Genomic DNA, 24,781 nt, shown 5'->3' on the forward strand with positions numbered 1-24,781 from the left:
ATGTGGTCTCTTTGACCAAACAGGACTTACTGCCAAAGGATATGCACACAAAAGCCTGCCAAGTTTGCCAAGATGTAACTTCATTTGTTCAAAAACTGAGAAGCATTCAAACTTTAAAATACAATCATGACAAAGCGTACCTAGCCTCAGGCTACATTCGACCATTGCAATGTTGCATTTGTTTGTATTTGTTTTGATTTGCTCAAGTTTTTTTTAAGCCTCTAAGCCAAACAGCTTTGTCAAAGTAAACGTTATCAAGAAAAAGGAAAGATTATATTAAGATTCTAGAGAAAGGCATCAGGCACTCTGCAGAAAACCTTGGCCTCAGGCTACTTTTTACCTTCCATCAAGCCAATGATTTGCAACAAACAACTAAAGTGAAACAGTTAAAACAAAAGAACCCCCCCCCCCCCCCCCCCCCAAACAAAACAAATAAGCAGACAAACAAACAGAAAAAATTTGGCTTGCTGCAAATGAATTATTTAGGATTTATGCTTTTATGAAAACTTAAAAGCCAGAAATATTTGAAATGTGTTGCCAAAATCTCATCTTTTCCCGGCAATTTGTCATTTCAAGCCTTAGGTCATATTTTGGTCAAATGAAAAACAAAGCTTGTTATAAACGTCAGGGGGTATCATGATTTGGCATGTGTATAAATAATTTTGGACTTTAGTGTGTCTTTTTGCAGATTAAGGACTGTTGATGATAGAGAGGATTGGGTCTTATCTAATGCTCTTTGCAGGTCAGTGCTGCCAGTGGTATACTGAGGATAAGGAAAGAGCTGGACTTTGAGACAAAGCAGTTTTTCAACCTGAGCATACTTGCTAAAGACAGAGGAACACCGAGCCTTTGGACTCAGACATTTGTGGAGGTAGAGGTGAGTGAGAGACCCAAAAATGTGTCCAATTCATTATTACCATTGAAATCTTTGTTAGTTTATTTCAAGCCTCAAGTTGTAGAGAGGATTCACTGATAATCAATTTTTTTAAAAGCATTTATCCTTTAATGCTTATCATATTGAATAATATCAGTATTTAGGTCAAGCTACACTGAACCTCTCAAGAACAACAATGAAAACTACAACACGCCAATATAATGACGTTTATGGATTTCCCATAATTCAATGCAATTCTGCTGGAGGGGCCCTCAAAGATACATTTGAAAGATTAATTATGCATATACCAAAGCAGCTACTATTCACTGAAACATTTTAAGCATGCAAACATAAATGGCTAGAAATGGCAACACAAACAGTACTATTATCAAAACATGCTGACATACAGTTCTGTCCAAATTAACGCAAACCATTACATTTCTTCAGGTGGTGGATGTCAATGAGAATTTGTATGCACCCTACTTCCCTGACTTTGCTGTGAGAGGCTCCGTGAAGGAGAACTCTCGAGCAGGAACAAGTGTCCTGACAGTCAGCGCCAAGGATGATGACAAGGGACGAGATAGTGTGTTGAAGTACTCTATCCGTGGAGGCAGCGGACTGGGCACTTTCACAATCGACGATGACACAGGTGTGACACAAGATCAATTTTAAAGCCTATTTATGTGAAGTGGAAATCCAATAACGTGTAGCATCATGCTTAGAATATCAACAACTAAATGAACTGCCAATGAGAATTCTGACCGTTTCATATGCCATTGATGATGTGTTTGAAATATTTGTAATCATTACTTAACTATTGGTTTTGATTTGCTTGTGTAATAGTCACAAAGCAGCTTTGAAATTTAAGTAATCCAAGTGATTTAATGGAGCGCCACTATAATGCCAAATTAGATTTTTTACTTATGTATATTAAAGTTAGGGAGTTAAGGAGAATTTAAGGTCTAGTCACAGTCAGTGTGTTGATGGGCCTCACGTGGAAGCTGTGCACTGGGAGATCATTACTGTAATGAGGGCAGCATGGCAGCTACACTGGCGGGGCCTTAGGCCGTGCTGTACGATTGATCCACTGCTGTGTAGATGATGTTGATCAAGGCTTTCCTGCAATAGCAGCCCTATGTATGAAGAAATCAGTCTGATTTATTTAAGAGGCCTGACCTAAAATAAGCATGCACTCTCCAACTGTCCTGTACTATCAAGCTACAGCTGAAAACATCTTGATCCAAACAAGAAACCACTCACCCAGACATAAAATGAATCAAATACCTAGTATGAAAGTAGGACAGTTAATATTAATCTATATTTGGTCATGTGCAGAATGCATACTTGACAAATTCAGATGTAATTGAGCTGTCACACTTGACAATTAAGAAACTTAAGCACAAACTAACAAAATCAGTAAAGGTAGGGATCTGCTGAAAATGCACAAAACACGAGTACTACCTCAATAAAAAGAATGTCAAATATTAAACAATGTAAAGGGATTGGAGATTATATTTTGCAATATTTCTGTCAGGGAAATAGGGCTCTTTTAGATGGGCTCCAGATATTTAAACTTAAATGTGTGACATTTGTATTTTTAGTCTGACTATCACTGAAGAATACCTGGCTATTTAAACAGGTGTCTGTGAGAAGTCTTTATTCTCCACCAGAATTGTTTCTCACAGCGACAGGGTCTCGGATGCTGATGAATTTTGTTCTCTGTATCTCTCTCCATGGTGCTGAAGCATTTAATTAGCTTTTTCTTCTTCCCTGCATAGTGCTCTGTAGGGAATAATCATCAATATGCACTTGATAATATTGTACCACTAATGTCAAGAAGTATTTTGCATAAGGAAGTTAAGATGAGACTTGTGAGAATTGTAGACATAAGACAAGTATTTAAGTATTTACTGTGTTTTCCACTTTACTGTGCTCTGCTGTTGACTATGTAGTCATAAGAGCTTTACTCAAATTGTGAAAGCATTAGTTAATGATAATACACATGTTAACTAGCATGAAGAAGTGTGTTCAAACTCAGATTTTTCTCCAGTCATTGCATTAATTGAACTGTATCTAAGTAGGTAGGGAAGGAAGTAATAAAACCATTTCTGAAAAGTATCAACTATAGTCACTAGTGGCTACAAAATAATTAGCAATTGTTAACTATAATTACTGGAGCATATTTTCATTTAAATAAAAGCTAAATGACTTTTCCCTGCTAACGTTTCTCCTTAGCTCATGTTGTAGTACTGTATTAACTTGCACTGCAGTCCTGTATTGACATTTAACTTGGCTAATTAGTATTGACTTCAGAGTGAAACAGATGAATTAAGAAAATGGCCTTCCTCTGACTATCTATCTATCTATCTATCTATCTATCTATCTATCTATCTATCTATCTATCTATCTATCTATCTATCTATCTATCTATCTATCTATCTATCTATCTATCTATCTATCTATCTATCTATCTATCTATCTATCTATCTATCTATCTATCTATCTACCTACCTACCTACCTATCCATCCATCCATCCATCCATCCATCCATCCATCCATCCATCCATCCACCCACCCACCCACCCACCCACCCATCCATCCATCCATCCATCCATCCATCCATAGCATTCACTGTGACATTGTTACAATAAGCTTCTGCAAAGTCCCATGTTTTTTTTTATCCAGTGTTGCATTCATTTTTCATCAACATCTTGTATTAATGATAGCAGAGTCTGACCACTTTTTACTTTATTTTCAATTTGATTTCACCAAATGTTTAAGTGATCGCTGATCACCATCATTCAGGATTTTTTTTCTTCCTTGAAGACGATGATTCCACACTATCCTTCCAGTTTTTAATAATGCGTTGGATAGTTCTTAACCCAGTTTTAGTAGTTTCTGCATCTCTTTAAATATTTTTTAAATGCCTGAAGCATGCCAATGATTTAACCCTACTTAAACAGATCAACATCTTTTTCATGAAACCAGGATGTGTTTTTACACATGGTTGTTTAAGAAATTAGAAGCTACTCATTGCATCAGTTGAAGTTAAAGAGCTTATTGCCGGCTGAAAGATAATAGCCCATTCAGTAATTATCCAATAGGAGGCTTGTACCTATTTGCTTATTAAATGCAGGTAGTGACTTCTTTTTGGCTAGGCAGTGTATTTATCCATTTATATATATGTATACATATGTGTGTGTTTGTGTGTGTGCACAGATGGAAAAGCAGTACTGCTTTTCTCACAGTCCTCTTTAATAGTGCTTGGTTGGGGCTGTTTTTCGCTTTGGTATTAAAGGAGGAGCATTACAGCCAGTGAGAACGTTTATTGAGTGCAGATTTTCCTGGGGAAATCAGACTGCTTGTTAGAGCAGAAAGTGAAGGAAGAGGGGAGTGGAAGTGAAGTGCAGAGAGGAAGGAAGAGGATGCAGAGGGAGTCTGGAGAACATAAAAAAGTGTCATAAGAAAATATGACTTTCTTCCTCCAAGGGTTTTTTCTTTTTTAATGTGTTGATAATTTTTTATGATGCAGTTTTTTTTAAATTTTTTTTCTTTAATGTAATAAGCATATAAAATACACGTGCCTTTATTGCTTTAGATCAGAAGTTATATTGGGAACATGCCAAGTTTTCCAACATCAAGAGATTTATTTTATCTCGTAGTGTATAAGGGAGTTGTCAGGCGTGGATGCAGTAGCACTGCTCTGTGCTCCCACCATGCATTTAGCTGCCATGTTGAGTGGCTGTGCTCTGGCTGCTTGACAGTCTGTGGCTCTTAGTGCCAAACTGAGTATGTGAAGAGAGACAGAGACGACAGTGAGAAAGAGCAAAATGGACAGAAAGAAAGAGAGAAAAAAAAAAGAAAATCCATTTTATTTTGTCCATCTTAACACGTTTCACCTAAAATCCATCCATAGTTTCATAACTGGCACTTTGATTCATCACATGTAGCTTGATCATGACAATCCCATTGTCAGACAATTTGCCACTAATAAATGCTTCTATTTCTTGCATGTGATCATTAGAGGTTTCTAATGACTCAATCATTGCATGGATGTAAAATTCAAGGACATTTTATCAGAAAAGACATTGGATCTTCTCTGGCTTATATCTTTAGCTCAGCTGTGCTTTAAACAAAAATTGGTATTCTTGTCATTGGTTAGGGGAAAAGCAAATCCTGCAATTTCTCATTGGATGGCTGTCAGAAGCCACTGCTCCTCTATTAGTGGGCTTGCAAGCGCCAGTGTTGTCATAGCCAGAATAAAGTATTATTTAAGTCACAAGCAAACACTCTTAAGAGGCAGACTTTTCACATTTATTAAAAATTAATGGGCTGTAATTTTTTATGTCTTATTTTATAGCACAAACATTAGGCTCTTTCTCAAGAGAAAAATGACCACAGTATTTAGTCATAAATCTTGGAATTGATTACTTGTTGGCATTAATTAGAGATAGTAAATGACAAAATCTGCTTCTCAAGAATAAGTTGAGAACACTTGATGGATATAAATCCAGCTGTACTGTGAACTACCAGATTAGAAAATGGGGTATAACCCTTCAATTTTTTGTCCAATCTTTGAAGTGTGTTATTTATGGCGTGAATGGATGCTGTCAAGTCTGATTTATATCGAATTCAGTGAGTAGTGGCTGTCGGTCCTAAAGTTCAAAGAGCTTTTGAAACAGCCAGCTCTGTTTTTCTTGTCTCTCTGTCGAGCTATCTGACAGAGATGAGATGTGGTTTGAAAAGGACATGGTCAAGGACGACAGGGCAAGGATGTGTTTTAGCAAACACTTTTACTATGCATTGTGTGTGCCCTGGCCGGCAGCTTTGTAATAACCTAACAGATACACACATTTTTCTGATAATACAAAAACACCTCTAGTTGCTGATTTGTATGAGAGTGTCTGTGCATGGGTGAAAAGCCCAAGTTCAACAACAGTTTGTGTCATGGTGCATGGCGGCTGAGGACCCAAATGCATGGTGGTGAGGCAGGAGGCAGACAGATGTTGGACATAAAAGGTTTATTAAAAATAAGTGAAGGTGCTGCACAGGCAGGTAAACTGAAAAGTGTGGTTTCTCAGCCTTGGAATGCAATAGGGCAACAGCAGGTCCAGGACTGTGCAGAAAGAATATCAGCATGACATTAAAACAAGTAAGAAGTGAAGAGTTTTAAGGTCAGAAAATTATGTAGGCTTACTTTTAAAACATAGCTAGTAACATATTTTTTAAACAAAATGTGTGTTCTTGATGTTCCTCCTTAAAGCCCACCTAAATATTGAGATTATAATGCATCATTTTTGTAACATAATATAGCAACATGGTGTATTTTTAGTGAGTTTTTAAGTTAGTTTAAATTTTCTTTAGCAACCAGCTCTCTCTGCTACTACAAGAAGTATCATACCATGTTAGCACTGTTTTACCTCCATTTTTAGTAATTATTAATAATACATTTTATAACATTTTGTCCTTGCAAAGGCATAGAAAAAAAGCACAAGCCGAAGCAAAGGATAACCAAACTGTCATTAATCACAAATACAGAAAGCATGATAACACTATTTAGATTTAAAAGCCAGAGAAAATAATCAGATGCTCTCATGACTGAACTCTGTTTATCCTTTGGACAGTGGGAAATGAGATTTACTCAAATATGATAAAATCTGAAGTATTTGTTCTTTTGAGTTTATTTTCTTAGTTCTTTCAATTTCTACACAAACCTATCACTGAGGGAAATATCACACTCTTACTTCATTACATTTATCTACAATCATTGTATATTTAATTTGATGGCGCTGCATGCAAAATAATTAAAAATGAAATCGTGCTCTTATATTTATCCAAAATCTTTAACGGTCATGAGGACAAATTTTTGCGATGAGTAATTTATTTGTTTATTTATGGTACATGTATTTTCAAAATTATATTGTCAGACTTTCAGTAGAGTAACTTTAACAATCTAGTGACAGAATGTTAATTTGTAAAGGGTAGTTTTTATTGTGCAATGTTTACTTTTATTTCAGTAAAGCTGAATACTCCCTTTGTCACTATTCATGCTTGATGTTAATTTAAAGTACAATAAATCACATACTCTGCAAGCTTTGACAGAGACATTTGTCTAAGCCTTTATTGAGATTCTCGAATGGAGTCAAAGTTACAGAGTCATATGTTTCAGGCTGCCTGTGATTTAACAAAAAAGTGCCAACTGATGAAAGTTTGAACTCTTATTCTGCACACTTGTCTCCTGTGTTAAGTTCAGTCTATTTATTTCATGACTGTCAGATAACTAAAGACATCATACCACATATATACAGTAACTTTATGTTTGTATGCAAACCCTAAGAAACTGGACTGTGTTTATCTGTATGACTGTTTGTATTTTAAGGGTTTGGACAGTTCTGCATGACTGATTAAAAAAAAAAACAAAACAAAACAAAACAAAACAAACAAAAACAAAACATACAGATAAAACAGGCGCTCATTTGTCATTCATTGTCTGTGTTCTCTTTGTCCCTGAAGAGGTCACTAAATCTGTCAGCTTCTCATCTTCCTTAAGGCCACTAAACATGCATCAGTCAGTATGTATGAGTGTCTGGGCATCTTTGTGTGTGTTTTTTCATTGGCAAAGGGGCAATTCAGGGTACGTTTAGCACTGAATAAATAGCAGTGGGAGCGGTTTGGTCAGCTGTGATTAGTTGTAGAGAAACTGCAACACTGAAGGTGACTACAGCGGCGCCACTAATGCCTGTGAATGTCACTGAAGCCAGGACACAAAGTTTAGTCTAAATCAGTGTCTTTGCATACAGAAACTTAGTATTCAAAGACTTTTCTCATGAGACCTTTTAAGGATTTATTCCCTTGGTATATGCAATCTGCTTTTTCACACACACCCACCCACACACAGAGCTCAAGCCAAATCACAACTGTACTAATGTTTTTCTGTGCTTTAACAGGAGTGATTTACACCGCCGGTTTCCTTGACTGTGAGACCAAAGACTCTTACTGGCTTACCGTCTACGCCACAGATAAAGGAGTTGCATCCATGTCAGCTTCTGTTGAAGTTTTCATTCAGGTAATGACAATTTGCTGCCAGTTATGATCATTTACAATGCATGCATCAGAGAAATCCATCATTAGAGAAAATCATTCGAGAAAATGTATTGATTCTTGCAAGTGGATATAAGCATGAAGTTCCCAGCTGCAGTTTGCAGTCAACTGATAATCCAAAGACATTGTGTCAGAAGAAAACAAAAAAAGTCAGAACAATGGAATCAGGATATTCTGATGCAGTGGGGCTTGTACTTATGATGACCCTGCCACTAATACTGTAATACAAAAGCACACTAGCATAAAAACATACAGCCAGCATCTTATGTCATGCACATGCAACTTCTTTTACAGTGCCAGAATTTACAGAACAAAGTTTAATAAAAAGATGTGTTAAATCGCCCAGGGCTAAAAAGCCTTACAGGTTTTATTTAGGATACTAGAATATCCTGTAGTAAGCCTGGTGGACTGATGCTATGAAGAAACACAGACTGAGAGCTGAGGATAAACGATAACACCTACTCCCGCAGTTTTGATAAACTTTACACAAAATCTATACGGTTGATGCTTTCTCCACAGGAGGTTGTCATGTGCAAGCTCTCACCCACAGCAAATGTAGAAAGGATGGTGAATGAAACTAGTTAGATACTCTTTCGACTTTTATTGTTGCTTTCACTCGGCTGCACTGCTTTTTTTTTTTCTTCCTTTTTTAAAATCCTGATTTCTTTTCTGATTGTCTCTACCATGTACCACTGTAAGGGCATAGTAAAAGTGATTAAGAAAAGAACTTCTTGTTCATTCAACTTACCAAGTTCTGCTTTTCTGTGTTCAGGTACTTAGTTTTTATAATCGTATGAATTACCTGAGGGGATAGTTGCTCTAAATTAATTAGTCCTAAAGGAATATTGCCCAAACCATACAAAAGCAATGATGCTGAAAATATAAATTTCACAGCACATTGAATCACGTTGTGATCTTTCCACGCCAAGTCATCTCAGATGCTTTGCAGAGCAGCTTCTCGGCTGCAAAAGAAATTCGGTATTGTCTGTAGACAAGCTATGTAGAATTATTTGATTGTTTAATATGTTGTTGAGTATTACCTGCTTAATTTCCCATTATTTCCACTAAAATCAGTTATAGCGCAATCACTTCAATTTAAAGCATTTTTTTATACTGTACATTCAAGGCACAATTTTGGAGTAATTATTCACTGTCTTTCCAACAAGTCACTTAGATTTTCACAAGTCATTTAGATTTTGTCATCACATAAAGTGACACAAAAATCTAAATAATATTAAGCCCCCTTAAAACAACTACATTGAGCATATGCTCAGTAGATGTCTGTGACGTGTTAATATTGATTACATGCAGTTTTGAAACATGTTATTTCACTTGTTGGTGGTTGGTGTCTTTGGTTTTTATCAGTTATAGTTTACAGCTTGTCAACATGTTACTGCAGGCTAATTTTAATGCTAGCATTTTTAAACTTGGAGCCTTACAGCCAAAGTAGCAGTTAGTTGCCAAAAACAATAAAAGTGTTCCTCTCTATAATGATAATTATGCTTAGAGCTCAGTCTGTGAGCAAGAGATACATGCTACACAATTCTTTGCCTCAGCTTCTTCTCTTTTACTTGGCAAAAAGTAAAAGCAACTGTCTAAACACTCTATTACACACATCACTCTTACACCACTTTATTTCCTTTGGGGAAGAGTGCAGCAGTGTATGAAGAAACACAATTTTCCAGCTTCGGGATATTCACACATTGTGATCTGATTGGGCGCTTTACCCCTGGCCTTTTCATCACAGACAAAAAGTGGGAGATTAATCAGGCGCAGGTGCTTCCCATTCACCGGTGAACTGTCTTGGCTCTATGTGCCTCCCAGCAAACACTCAATCAACGCTCTGTTTGCCATGGATATTCTAGATGTATGCTGTTAGAAAGGAAATTAATTCACTGTGTTTTTAAAGTGTGACATCTATGACATTTTGTGGTAAATAAATTTCCATTTTGTGATTGATAACAGATCAAGCCAGACTCAGACTGCTTTCATAGTGATTTAAAGGGTTACATTTAATTAAAACCTTATTGCTGATTCAAATGCAATTCACATGTAGTGAACACTTAAAATATACATAAAACAATTAATTAATTAATTAATTTACATCTCACTGTTTCATTTTAAAAATCTTTTGTCTGTCTCTCTCAGGTGGAAGATGTCAATGATAATGCTCCTCTCACCTCAGACCCGATATATCACCCTGTCATCATGGAGAACTCTCCAAAGGATGTGTCAGTCATTCAGATTCAGGCGCAGGACCCTGACCTTACAGCCACTCCCAGCAGACTGAGTTATCGTATTACTGCTGGCAACCCACAGAATTTCTTCACTATCAATCCCAAAACAGGTAAAATTAATTTGATTTTTAAATCACTTAAATATATTTGCACAAGCCGATAACTCACAGGATTTTGAGGTGTTAATGACATAATTAGCTAATTACCCTCTGAACAACAAGTATTAATACTTCAACAGATCTTAAATTTAGATAAATGTTATAAATTAAAGAGGCTTTTAACCCCACATATTGAAATATTAAGGACACAGATGAGCATCAAAATTCACTGCAATGGCTTCTCAGAAGCAAGTGAACACCAGAACACCAAAGGCACTTTACAGTCCAGGAAATCCTCAAAAAGTGAAGGCAAATCATTGATGGCAAAATCCATATTCATGGGCTTTTCTCAGCCATTGGCACGCACAAATTAAATTAATAGTTGCCCATAAGAAGGAAAATGACCATGGGAAGGTAAGCAAAGTGTTTTGAGCAGGCCATTTTTATGGTAATGAAATAATAATAATAAAAAAGGCACTAATAGGAACGGGGGAGGGTAACTAGAGGTCTGCAAGACCAAGAAGCTTTCACTGAAAACTACACTTAAAGATTTATTATTATTATTATTATTTTATTTTTTTTAGAGAGTTTAAGCACCCAAACATTGTGTTAATCTCCTGGTACAGTTGGCAAGCTAGCATGCTGGCCCATAGTTGTGACCTGCTGGACTAATTGTGTGAAACTGCTCAATTAAGTGCATGCATAGATAGCTCTGAAGTCTGAATCGAGCCATACAAATGTCTGCAATGTGCCAATCACTTCATGTGCCAATGTGGAAATCACGAATGACTTGCTTTAACATGTACATGCAAATGTACCTGTAGGTGTATATAGGTGTATTTCGATGTATGTATTAGTAGTTAATTATCTACTTTGAATATGATGTGATGATCGAATTAGACTTTTGAAGATTATTTAATTGGTGGATAATATAAAACTCCTAAAAAAAAGAAAGAAAAATTGTGTTTGCATCCTGTTTTTTTTTGTTTGTTTTCTTTGTCAAAAAATTGCACCTACAGCATCTCTAACACAACCAGTCCTGGGAGTTAAGGTGTGATTCAGGAGTGTTACACTAATGAGGATGTAGCCTTGAGCTGGTAGCCTCAAGGAGATATGAGAAGTGGGTCTCACAGGTCCCATTTCCACATTTCTTTCCAACTCCACACCTGCACATTTGGACCTAAAATTGTGATCTTGAGCCCCAGTTGCTGCTTCCTCAAATTATTTATTATCTGGCAGTTTTATCAGATTTGACACCACAAAATGATCATACAACTTTTCTCACACATGCCCCAAAGACCTGTTAATAATCTGCAAAAAGTGAACCTAAGCAACCCAAATTACCTGCCTTCTTTTCAGACTATATTTTGAAACCACAGCATTGAGATAATTTGTGCAAATTTTCTCAAGCTTTCACACATTTGAATTTTTCATGCATTTTTCAACAGGCTCACAAATGATGATTTACAGAGCAGCCTGTGAAATGACTGTCATGTCACATCACTTTGCCTGAACATCATTTCAAACTGAATCTTTTGGGAAAATGATGTGATCCCTGTCAAAGTTTGTCTTGATTCCCTACTTTTCACATTCTGAGTGTGTGATGAGAATGTTCTAAATCTTCTGTGCTTTTAAATTTCTAATTAAGTCACATAGACAACATACACACACATAAGAATTAGGAGAGTTGTCACCATGTCAGTGGAGACTATAAACACTATTAAAGAAAAATAGAGTCTGATGTGTGTCAGTTTTAGCTGTAAAGATGAAGTGTTAGAATGTCCCCATGCATTCTCAGAACAAGCTATGTTTGACATTTTCATTAAAGAATTATTGAAGAGGTTCAATGTTTTATTCAAATCCCAAAGAAAGAAAGAAAGAAAGAAAGAAAAAACCCACTGTGAAGTCTTCGCCCTAGATTACATTATGAGTGTTTTAACACACAACCACAGGCAATTATGATCATTTAAACTGTTGCAGGAAAACCAATGACCTTCATGAATGTGTAGCATGCCAATTGTCAAGGTTATAGTGGAAGGAATTTCCTAATGGTATTCCGTTGCATGCTCTGTCTGTAAATGGAAGGGGGAATTTCCATTTGACATCCTCTACTCCTCTGTAAAAATGCTTTTGTGCATTATGGGTGTAATATTGACATTATGTTGTGGAGCAGATTGGGTTGAACCAGGGTGAGAAGGCTAATATTGATCCCAATAGAGACATTCTGGCCCTCACACACTCATTAACATGTAACCTGGACCCAACAGAAAGGCATATTCATACAGCTCTTGTACCTGTAATCAGGAGTCTGCTTTGATGTATTCCGCTGATGTGATTAGCTTTAGCGCAGGTGCAGCACCATATTGAATCAATCTATTATTCTGCAGATTAGAACACACATCCTACAGCTGTATCTTTGAATAATGTGTGCTTGTGCGTATGTGTGAGAGAAACAGACTAAGTGTGACAATTGAATCAATTGATTAATTGGTCACATCATTGTGTTAGAAAGGGCAATTCTACTGCAGAGTCAACAAGTATTTTGTCACAACCACAGCACACAGCTGTAGAAATACTGTGTATGAAAGTGCGTAGGGTATGTGTCTGTGTTAGCTGCAAATCTGTGGTGTCTGTGTGTGCCTCAGGGGAGTTTTAAGCCATCTGAGCCCTGCTTTCTGTCTCTGTCAAAGACGCACATAATTTTGTTAGTCTCTTTATTATTAATTATACAAGGAGGTTTAGTTTGATCTTGTCGACACTGTGATAAATAGACTTTTACTAAAATACAGAGAAATTCTTCTGCTTAATATTATTTTAAGCAGTTTTTATTAAAATGAAATAATATCCAATAAGTAACTTTTAAAGGTTTGTTTTGTATGTGTATTCTACTCAGATTTTATATGTCCATCCCAAGTGATGAGACTGATTGAACATTAATGTCATCACTTGGGGTTACCGTTGTAGTTTTCATTGTGATGTGGCTAACACTGGCAATCTGATAATAAGACATGTACACACAGGAGAGACACTCAATATGAATTATTCCTCACTGTGTACTCAGTCAGAAAAGTTCCATGTGCCAGACTGATTTCACTGGAAAGATTAATAAACAAATTCCAGCTGATTGATTGGCTTTCATGAAGCGGGCGTGAGCAGCACTGTGACCGGACCTGATAAACTCTCTCTCTCTCTCTCAACCTTTAAATTTTTTTTTCAAAACTCAGTTGGTTTGATGGTTCAAAGTAATGTATTTTTTTCAAGTTCTCTTAGGAAGTGTCAGTTTGATGGGTCAGAGATGCAGCAACAACTCCCAAAATGCATTGAAGCCGAACTTTGAATGAGTGCAAAGTGTGTAAATGTGCTGTGACAGCTTACAGTGCTGTCTATTGGTCTCTGGCTGTGTGAGTGAAGACTACGTCCTTTAGGGGGGAAAATAGAGCAGATATGTGTTGACACAGAGTGTTGGACAGAGCACTTGCTTGTAAAAGCATGTATGTTTGCAGAGGGCAGTCATGGAGTCCTGCTGGCTGCATGACCTTTTTTACAACCCACAGCTGGTTTGATTTTTTATTTTTTTTTTGTTGTATCTTCGCACTTGCAAGCATTTGGGTCAGTGACAGATGGCTTTTCCGTTTGATCACTGCAACATCTAGATAATCCATAGACATGTAATTCACACATCTGTGCTATGTATGTAACACAGAAGGACTGCAAGTGTACAATAACAGCTCAATACCAGATGAACTGAAATGCTAAATAAAAACTCTCTGAGCCTACAACTAAATTCAGAATTCAACTCAAAGAATTTTTTCTTTAAAATTTTAACAGACTGAGCCACGAAAACAAACATTTTGGGCACTTTTTATTTACTAAAACTCCGACAAATCACATCCCTTTTATTTGTACTATCTGCATTTTTACACACATTTCTTTTTTCAACAAAATAATTAGCTTGATCACAGCCTGATATTCCCTTTTAATTCTGTTTGTAAAAATATTACCAGTTTTGTATTAGAGCAAGTTACGTTATGTTTGAGGAATATTTCAAATCTATAAATAAGAGCAGGAAAATATTAGAAAAACATGAAGTATGCAAAATCACCATCAAATATTGAAATGAGGGAATTATTTGTTTTATATTAAGATATGCTGCAATATATAGTGCCATAATTGAATCATCTGCCTTTTTAACACTACCCATTTTTTAATATGGAAGACTAACAATTCACAGGCCTACATTTTCTCTGTGTTTAGTGGTATTTTTAATATTATTCCAGTTATATGATATTTTAAGCATTTTGTTCTACTTTAGATGTGCTGCTTGTGAGCTGTATTATTGATTTGAATCAGAGTTGTTACTCACACTGTATTCTGCTGAACAAGACTTACCCCCACCCCTCCCCCCCACCCCGGTCCCTCTCCTACAGTTTGCGACCGCTGCTCTAGATTTACTTCTAATTTGCCTAATTGAAGTTAGCCTGCGTAGCAAGCTCAAGGTGACACTCTGATATGTGCAAGCAGAGGAAAGGCTGAGTGAGTGTGTGGGTATGTGTGAGCGCCATGACTTGAATGTATCCATTGAGTGTTGACTGCACAGTGTTTAAAGCTCCCCATATAATCCAGCTTCACTGCAATGCTTCATTACACTGAAACAAAAACATTAACACCATTAAGGCACATTTACTCTGGTCATTCCAAATAAAAACTTACACAGAAATAATTGCACATCAGGTGTTTGTAAAAATTATACAATTTATTAATACATATAATGCCACAGAACATAATACATATGGCCCTGAGTACAGTACGTGGTTCCAGCGAGTGTTTTTCATCTTGCTGCAATGTATTGGAATGTCTCATATCTTTGCACAGCCATAGTCTGGTTTGCTGAGGTAGACCACTACATTTATACATCTGTTACTTGTGGACAGTGCCTTTAATACTATAATTAGAACCTCTGTGGTGTCATTCTGGTCTTTCCTGGCAACTAATAAGATGTCTTGATGCAAGCCACTTCTTCTATATGCTGTAGATATTTGTCCTGAAAGGGCATGATGCTTTCTGTTCTTCTTCCATCTTCCTGAGGGAGTGGCTTATTATATCCTCTGAATCCAGTTTGAATCCATTTTGTCCATGCCACTGTCTGAAAAATAAGCCCAAAGCATGACAAATCCCTCCCAGTGCTTAACAGTTAAGCCTGTGTTCTTTTCTTGAAATTCTGCATCCTTTGTTGTCCAAATGAACCTCAGCTCGCTGCAGCCTAAAAAGTTCTATTCCAGCCTTATCAGTCATGAGAACTTGTTTTAAATTTACATCAGGCTGGTTGGCTTTTCCAAGAGAGTCTTATTCCATAATGTGTAACAGCTGCTAACCTAATACCTACTGACCTACACTGTAAAAATAAATAAGTAATAAGAAAACAATAATACTGTGGCATCTGGGGCCCAAAGAAAATACTCTGAAAAGCAAGAAAAGACAAAAAAAAAGAAAAAAGAATAAGAATATTCCATAATAAAAATACATTTTATACCTTAAATTTTACACTGGATCTTTTGTTTTATTTCAGCTTTTTGGTGTGTAATGATAGCCATTAACACAAATAGTAACAAATCAATTCTTTGCTAAGTGGTGACTTGAACCTGGGTTGTCTATCCCCAAGTCGATGTCTTTAACTCCTATATAGGATATAGGAAAAAACTGAAATGATAGGAAAAAAAATGCAAGATTATAGATTTTACATTGTACCTACCTGTAATTAAGTTGGAGAGGATGTCTGGTGACTTTGATCTGCAGACTTAGCTAACGGACCTGAGTTCAAACCCATCTAACCCAACATTTTCTTTTAGTTTTCTACTTTAATGTAAGGTAAGATTACAACTTAAAAATACATGATTAGGATTAGAATTGGAAAAATTACATGGCCGGGGTCTGCGTCACCTCAGATGAACTTGGTAATTGTTGGGTTGATAGAGTTTATGTAGGATCAGTTGCTCCGCCACTGCATATTCTTGGGTCCTGCATTCTGAAAGTCTTGTTTAGGAAAATTTTCTCTTTCACAATCTCAAGAGCACTTTTCTATAAAAGCTCCCTGGTCTTGCAGACCTCCAGTTGACCTCCATCATTTTTATTAGTGATTTTTTTTTATCACATTACTAGGAAAACAGCTAGCTGAAAACACTTTGCTTACCTTGCTATGGCTGTCTTCTGCATCATGGGCATCAATTATTTTTATTAGTACTGGGTGGCTGCTTTAAGGAGCCCAAGAATAAAGGTTGAAAGGACAATGTTTGAGGAGTGTTTTAAAGCTCTAAAATTTGCATCTCTGCTTTTTGTCAAATGACCATAGTTTGTATGGTGCTCTTTTCCCCCTTTCCCTCTACAGTTATACAAAACACCAATCCTGCTTGCAGACAGCCTGATATAAATAAAAATAAAAGAAAGAACTAATTTTTCTAAATCAGGAAGAATATGGCTATTTGTTGCTTGTACCAGGGCATTTTTCTGTGCAAACATATTTTGTGTTTTAGGATTAAAAAAAAGCAGAGATAAAAAATTACTATTTCACTCTGTTTGGATGCTCCTGAGATACCAAACAAAATACAAGATTTTTTATCAGCAACATTGTTTTGTGGAGGTAAACAAAGGTGGTGAAGTTGAATGAATCTGTTGGTTTCATCTTTGTTTTATTAATGTCTGCATTTCTGTCTTGTTTACTTGCTGGTGAGAACAATGCTTGGATATTTGAATTAGTGTAAAAACAGCTAATATTAAAACAATATTTCTTTTTGCATTTTTTTGGGTAGACATTTATAGTAATGCAAATCATTACATTTTAATGCAAATACTTAAAACAAATACTTAGCTTAGGGACTTTAAATAAATATAGGTCAGTGTAATGTCCTCCAAAAAAATAGGAGCTTGACAGTGTGGATGTTTGTGTGAGAAAAAGAAGACCTTTGTAATGCGACTAATTTATTCATCTAAACATCATCTGAACAATTTGCTTCAATTTGAACTTTGATCAATGGCTTAAGTTGCCCTGGTGGCTTGTTGGACAGCTGAGTGACTCATAGCAACACAGGGCCTTATGAACATGTGCCAAATGTGACAGCCTGTACCAGGGCTGCAGGCTGTAGTTGGTTGAGATTACATATGAATCCACTGACTCATTATTAAAGTAAATCTAATTCCAAATGACTTGTGCATAATGCATGTTAAAACATAAAAGCTTATATTTCAAGCCTAAACTCAAGCTTTTACACATAATTATGAAGAGAGACAAACAGCAATTGCAGTTCTTTATTTCCTGCAAATCTGTTTCTTTGTCATCTAGAGATGCTCTTTTATGGTTTTTAGGTTTGATCACAACAACTGCGAGGAAGCTGGACAGAGAACAACAGGCAGAGCACTTCTTAGAGGTACAGTAAAACCTGAATGGTGTTCACAGGTTTATAGTATTATTATTTATCCTGCCATACCTCCTGCCACTGCACACTAACACACACAGGGTTGAGGACAACCTTGGCAGGCCCTCAAGGCTCCATAAACTATGATGAATGAGGATAGTTTTGGACCCCGGTTTTAGGATTTTTTAAAATGTAATCATTCATCATCAGTTATCTTCTCTACTCAGAACTGGAACAGTGAGGAGAGGAGTTGGTCTGTCCAGCATTTGATAGGTGCAGACACTGGGCATACAGATAGCTCTTTGATTACCATATCTGTTGCTGCTGCTGCTCTGCATGCAGATGAACCTGATAATCAGAGATTCTTGACTTTAGAGACATGAGCAAACTTGTTTTCCCCCCATACTTTTCTAACAACTTATCAAATGCTGATGAATTTTCATGCACTTTGCTCTTCTCCGAAATGGACTAAAATAACCTGCAGCTGACCTACAGTGCTGTGGGTGGATGTTATTGTTAGATATTGTGTCATATGTCTGATTTTTCAATTACTGTTGCTGGTTAGATGACTCCAGTGCTGATTACAAACCCAGCTTATGACAACACAGTGCAAAGTGCCAGCAGCAAAAGCATATTGAAACCTGTTTGCATTTTATAGCAACATCTGCTATACACATCCAAAATGAGTTTAAATCTGGTGGTACAGCAACATTTGTTGTTACATCTTCCTGTCCTGTCATTTCAACAAGACTGCCAGTCCATGCATGCAACCCAGTGTTCTGCTTGCCTCTTATGTTGTCTTTCTGTAATTAAAAGTCTAGTGAGCAGTCGTGCTGGCAACAATGATGTTCACCCTTATCTGATCTCATTGATCAGTGATCAGACCTCTGGCTCTGCTTCCACGGGATCAATAATACAAAGAGATTTCCGGGGATCTCACCCCCATGTGGCCCTGCGCTCACACAGCACAAGCAATATTTAAGACGTCAATAAATGCATGCACTAACAAAGAAAAACTTACACACGTGACAAAGTGCATATTTACAATATGATGTATATCAGCTTCTTTGTGTGTGTGCTATTATTGCAGGTGACAGTCATAGATGGCCCAGTGACAACCAGGCAATCTACTGTGTGGGTCATAGTACACATAGAGGACGTGAACGACAACCCGCCAACCTTCCCGGAGGTCACTTATCGCATCAGCTTGCCTGAAAGAGACAGGAACAAACGTGGTGAACCTGTTTACCGTGTCTTTGCATATGACCGTGACTTTGGAGCAAATGGCAACATCACATACAGTATTATAGATGGCAATGAGGAGGAAAAGTTCAGTATTGACCCCAGGACTGCTATGGTGTCATCAAAGAAGATAGTGACAGCAGGCAGCTATGATGTCCTAACTGTGAGTTTTATCTAACTCTGATACACAACACTCATTAACAACATGACAGAGATGACTATAAATTAAATTCTGAATTACAGAACACAGACTGTATAATTTAAGAGGAAGCGGTGACCTCTATGAGAGCTCTTTTTTGTAATTCTTGAGCTCTGCTTCTTCAATTGCTTCTCCTTCAAACACATAACCAGTCAGGGTTCCTTTACTTTATAAGGTTGTGCACACACATTCCCATCTCTCATTAGGCACAAGCCAGGCATTTTGAGTTTGCACCTTTTTTTTGCAGCCAGTGGCATCTGACATGGAAAATCTTTGAGATTCTTGCATGAAATAACGCTTGGGTAACAGTTTTTCTTATCCCAAACACAATAACAACTGCAGCAGTTGTGGCTGTTTTAAGCATACATTTAATTTTTACTACTACACAGCATACCTGATTCTGTAATCAGATGGTCACACCCCTTTTGTGCCATCTGTTACTGTGCTCATCTTTAGCTACAGTGGAAAAGAGCTCATATCTGGCTTGCTGAAGGCGCCTCCTTCATTAACATAGAGAGCAAACAGATGAAAATCCTCTCCTTCAAAAGTGTTGAATGAGCATCATGTAAATCTTCCAGTTACTGTATGTGTCATATAGGCTTTCTCATTAGTTTAGCTGATTTATTTAGACTACTTATATTAGTATAAGGTTTTTGAAAGATGGGACAAGCTATTTGAAATCAAGTATGGACATTCATCACTTGAAGCTGTAGTTTGCAGTTTGCATAGCCTGGCTACATACATACTAACCCAAGATCAGTTGTTCTGTGTAGACTGCTGGGCAGGTCAGCTGTATGCCTGGTTTTCTCACTTTTCTTTCATCTCTTAGATAAAAGCAGAGGACAGTGGTGATCCACCACTATGGTCTACTGTCAAACTTCACGTGGAATGGATTCGCAATCCTGTCCCCTCACAGATACCTCTACTCTTCACGCAGAGGTACTACAATTTCTCAATTTCTGAGACAACTGCCGTCGCTCAGCCGGTGGGCGTGGTGGCTGTTAGCCAGTCAAGCACTCCTGTCTGGTTCAGTATCATCGGTAAGTGACCTAATGTGAGATAACTCAAGTGACATTGGAAAGAGTGATTTATAAGAATTTTCTTGTGATCTGACTTGTGATTGTTTAAGTTAAAACAGATAATTAATGAAATACTTTTTTTTTCATAATGAAGTTTAAAGCCCCAGTGTGTAAGAATTACTCCCATCTAGTGGTGCGCTAATATAATGCAAGCAACCAAGTAGCGCTCTCTGGAACCTCACCGTTTAAACACGTTATTACAATTACGGAAGACGCGGAGAGTGATAAATGTGAAAATGTCAACATTTTGCACAAGTTCGAGCGTCTCATCAGGTGATGAGGTACAGAACGATACAGGCTAACAAGTTTGTCCCCTTTCAGCTACCGCTTCAAAGATGGCAATGCACCATGGCAGCCTCCAGTTCGTTGCGCTGCCACCTGTGTATTTATAAACAACTCATTCTAAGCTACGAGAATGCTTTCATTTGGATGCAATTATGATTAGACTTTGGTAAAATATGTATTTCTGAAAGCGATACTTGATTTTTGCTAATAAAAAGCCAAATAAGTTGCACACTGGGGCTTTAATAATCTCACTTTGGGAAGAGGTCTGACTAGATGGTGCAATGTGTCCATGAAGTACAACACAGTTTGATTGATATTTAGAATATTTCAGTATTTTTGTTGTTTATTTGGTTGGATGCATGATGCTAAATGAAGAACAGTTAAAATCTGAGCTTTTCTGTCTCTGCTGAAAACAGCAAAAACAATCATCTCAAAAAACATCTCAAAAATATTATTCGGACATTCTGTTTAGTACTGGGGAGTTCTTCAAAGTCCTTTGATTCTGGCCTTTAAGGGAATAATTAGCGATTAGCTCTTAATATTACCTACTCAGCAGTTCTGATGTTATAAGAAGAATTTATTGATTATAGCTGATTCCTTGTGTCATACAGAGAGATACAGATAATTAATGTGATGTCTGCTTTGTTGTCTGCTGCTCTCACTGTTGATATCAGTAGAGTCACTTTGCTGAAAGGGTCAGTAATGTGTAATATATTGATGTAAGAGAGAAGATCGCTATTTATGTCTCTTAAACTTTAAGAGCTGGTTTTGCCCATCCATCATTCACACTTTGCTGAATTACTCTGACAGAGTCCATTTACATTACCTAATAACGCAAATAAATGTGAAAAATGTCAAGAGCTTAACTTTGCAGTACTGTATGAAGATGATTCAGTGCTTTGATCACAACATTATCTTGACTTGATAAATATTGATACTCTGCTCTCCATCTTTTCTCTCACTGTTAAGGCGGACGGCTTGCCAAAGAAATGTTCTACATTCCGCAGAATGCTTGTGGAAGAAACTGCTCCCTTGACACAGGTCTGGTCAAAGTTACTTTTGCCATACCTCTTCCTGAAATGCCCCAGGTTGGGAGGAATTCAGAAAAATGCAGGAAGTGTAGCAGGTAGCACCGTGACCTTGTTTTGCCAAAGGCAGTGTTGATTGATCTGAGTTTGAAGAAGGATTCTCACCCAGCTGCACACAAACAGCATCAGTTTGTTTTCTCTGTCCAGGGAGGACAGATTTATTTCATTAGTTCAGCTGCAATGCTCCTGCTTCTGAAAGTAAATGTGAACATGTGAGAGAGTCTGCCTCTAGCTGTGATACTTCCCAATTCCAAATCATTTCTTTACATCAGAGTATATTTTTATAAACTTGTCTATACTGTGATGTCAAAGGAACAAGACCACTAGACTAAGTTTTTTGTAATTTTCAGATAAGCCCCAAAGTGGATATATGATATCATTACAGTATAAAATAAATGCATCAAATGGCATATGATATGAGAACCTGTAGAGAGTTCTCTCCAGGCTCAGTGAGCATTAGCTGATCATTGAGCTATCCAGCCCACATCATTACTGTTTAGTATAACCGTCACTGCTGTCTTGCATCATCTGCAGACATAACTGACAGCTACATATGGCTAAATAAGCTCTAAAAAAACCAGTGCAAGATGAACAGATGCATTTAGCACACAAATAGACAGATATGCCCCTCAGGAGTTAGTACACACCAAAACAGTCACTAAAGAACACTGATTATTATACTTATGTTGGTATAAAAGTTCAGAAACACGACTTTATGTGAATGATAATGCCACTCCATACATGTAGGAGGATCTACATGACAATTTGTTCCAAATAAAAACCTTAATGTTATGCTTTAAAATTAAATTTTAGCTAAAAGGTTGTTCCGAAAGTAAACAACTGTGTGTTACTGATGTAATTAAATTAAATACAAATTGTACTTCCCCCAGAGACTGATTTCAATGTATATCAATATTTTCTCATTTCATTAATTTGCATTCTTTTGGGGGGGCGGTGGAATATTTAATGCAACAAATTAATCCAAGCAAAATTGCATTATAGTGCCACAACTGACCCAAAAAGCCTCAGCATACTTAGACGTTTCTAGCCATACAACCCATTTACAGCATGCACTGACTCCACCTATGGCTGTTTTCTCAATAAAAGGCAAAAACCTCGTGGTTTATGTGTGGATTCTTAAAAAAAGAGACATCACTGGCTTCTTAGCAGAATGATGATAAAACGATTAATGTGCAGGCATCTATCTATTATTAATAGATATAATTACCGTAACCTAATCATATTTCTGTATGTATGATGATAAGATACAAAATGTAAAGCATTATCAGACCCCCTAAAAAGTTATTTGTCAACTGCATGCTGTGAGTTTTGTTTTCTAAAATACTGTGAAATTGATCCTTTGTTGTGTAATATTGACCAATATCCCCTCCAGAAAAAAAGGAAACAAACAGAAATAAAAGCGTGAGTCCTAGCGCTTTGCTCCCACTTAACACGCATCAGTGAGTGTGTGAAAAATGTTCAATCAGTATTCATATGCTGAGGGGAGCTCAAGCTCCCAGATATCTCCAGAGAGAAGCTGGGATGAGACGAAGGCTGGCACTGAATACCTAACACGTATCAATCCTCTGCCTCACTTTAATCAAACATTAAGCCTCTAAAATGTAGACTCACCGCCTGTGGAAAAGACCTGGTTGTGGGTTTCTGATCTCTGTGATGGCTTGTGTTTTGGCGTGATAAGACAGATGTTTGTATGGCTGTTAACAGCTCTCTGTCTGCCAAGTAGGTTCACTGCTACATTGCTTTACATTGCAGTTCATTTTATTTCACCGAGCCTCCAGCTCCAGATGAAGGCACCTGGCCAAAACAATTACACAATAATAACTGAGAGCACCTGATTTTAGTACGCTGAGTGAATACCAAATGATTTACACTCTGTCTATATGTGTGTATAATGTGTGTGTGTCTGTGTTTGATATCAGGGAGCTTTGACATGCAATTTGACCTTCAAGTTGGAGTGGGGACTCTAGTCGTGGCTAAGCCTCTGGATGCTGAAGTGCAGTCGGTATACAACATGACTGTGCAGGTGACAGATGGGACCAATTTTGCAACAACACAGGTACAAAAGTTTTTATTTGTGGTTTGTTCATTTGCGCTTCATGTAGTACACTTCAGGTCCATGTCAAATTAAATTACTGTTACCTCTATCCTTGGAGCTGTTCACTATTAGATTTTGTTCAAACACTTGGGCTCAGTTCTTTTTTTCCCCTTTCTTTTTATATTTATCTGTGACAATATGTTGTGTATCCGTGTCCTTGACACTCCATGAGCTACTGTTGTCTTGAATAGTTTACTTAAAAGGGAGATCTTGATGTCATGGGCTTCATGGGATTATCTCAAGCCAAAAATCCTATAAACAGACAGTACATCCTCTTTCAACACATCAGGAGATAATATTATATAAAAAAAAGATAATGTGGTCTATGCCAAGTCTTAAAGTAACTACTGAGGCATGTGTGAAAGAGTAGAATCACCATCAGCAGCAGTAACATAAAGTAATTGTTTTGTGTATGATATTATAAATCTCTCAAATTGTTGTAGAGAATTTTTCATCACTTTTTTTACAATGTTGCTTTGGTTAATTTAGGTTTGTGTCATTCATTCATACAGAACTGTTTTAGGGTCCCACCACAGCATTTTAATCAGTTTAAGGTCTGGACTTTGACTTGTGATTGCAATGCATGGGATCATTGTCCTGTAGCATGGCCAATTTTCAGTTAGCTGTCAGACAGTAGCCTATACTGGCTGCAAATAAGACCATAGCATGACCCTTCCATCACCTTGCTTCACAGCTGGTATGAAGTGTTTATGCTGATAAGCTGCGTTTGTTTTTGTTGTCAGTGGTAGTGCTATGCATTATGACTACACATCTTCACTGTGGTCTCATCTTTCCAAAAGACATTCTTCTAGAAGTCTTGTGATTTGTTCAGATACCATTTTGCAAAGCTTAGCCCTGCTGCTGTGGTTTTTAAAGAATGAAAATGCTTCTCTTGGCAATCCTTCAAAAAGGTCATACTTGTTCAGTCTTTTTCAAATCTTATTATCATGAACTTGAACATTCAGCATAATAACTGTAGTTTCTCAGATGTAGCTTTTTGTTCTTCTACAAATTCTCTGATCATTGGACAGTTTGACCTTGGGTTGATCCCACTGG

The 24,781-nt window shown here is 37.1% G+C and overlaps 1 protein-coding gene across 1 annotated transcript in view; it reads left to right on the plus strand.

Moving 5' to 3' along the window:
* The window catches only part of LOC121654591 (protocadherin Fat 3), a 77,366-nt gene that overhangs the window by 4,938 nt on the left and 47,647 nt on the right, over positions 1-24,781 (plus strand). The window contains exons 3-11 of the mRNA XM_042008801.1: positions 743-877; positions 1,322-1,523; positions 7,822-7,940; positions 10,124-10,322; positions 17,667-17,728; positions 18,807-19,121; positions 19,987-20,197; positions 21,491-21,562; positions 23,550-23,686. Of these exons, the coding sequence (XP_041864735.1) occupies positions 743-877; positions 1,322-1,523; positions 7,822-7,940; positions 10,124-10,322; positions 17,667-17,728; positions 18,807-19,121; positions 19,987-20,197; positions 21,491-21,562; positions 23,550-23,686 (1,452 nt within the window). The remainder of the gene's footprint in view (positions 1-742; positions 878-1,321; positions 1,524-7,821; positions 7,941-10,123; positions 10,323-17,666; positions 17,729-18,806; positions 19,122-19,986; positions 20,198-21,490; positions 21,563-23,549; positions 23,687-24,781) is intronic.

Source organism: Melanotaenia boesemani, chromosome 15, assembly GCF_017639745.1.
Source record: "Melanotaenia boesemani isolate fMelBoe1 chromosome 15, fMelBoe1.pri, whole genome shotgun sequence".
Taxonomy (NCBI): Eukaryota; Metazoa; Chordata; class Actinopteri; order Atheriniformes; family Melanotaeniidae; genus Melanotaenia; species Melanotaenia boesemani.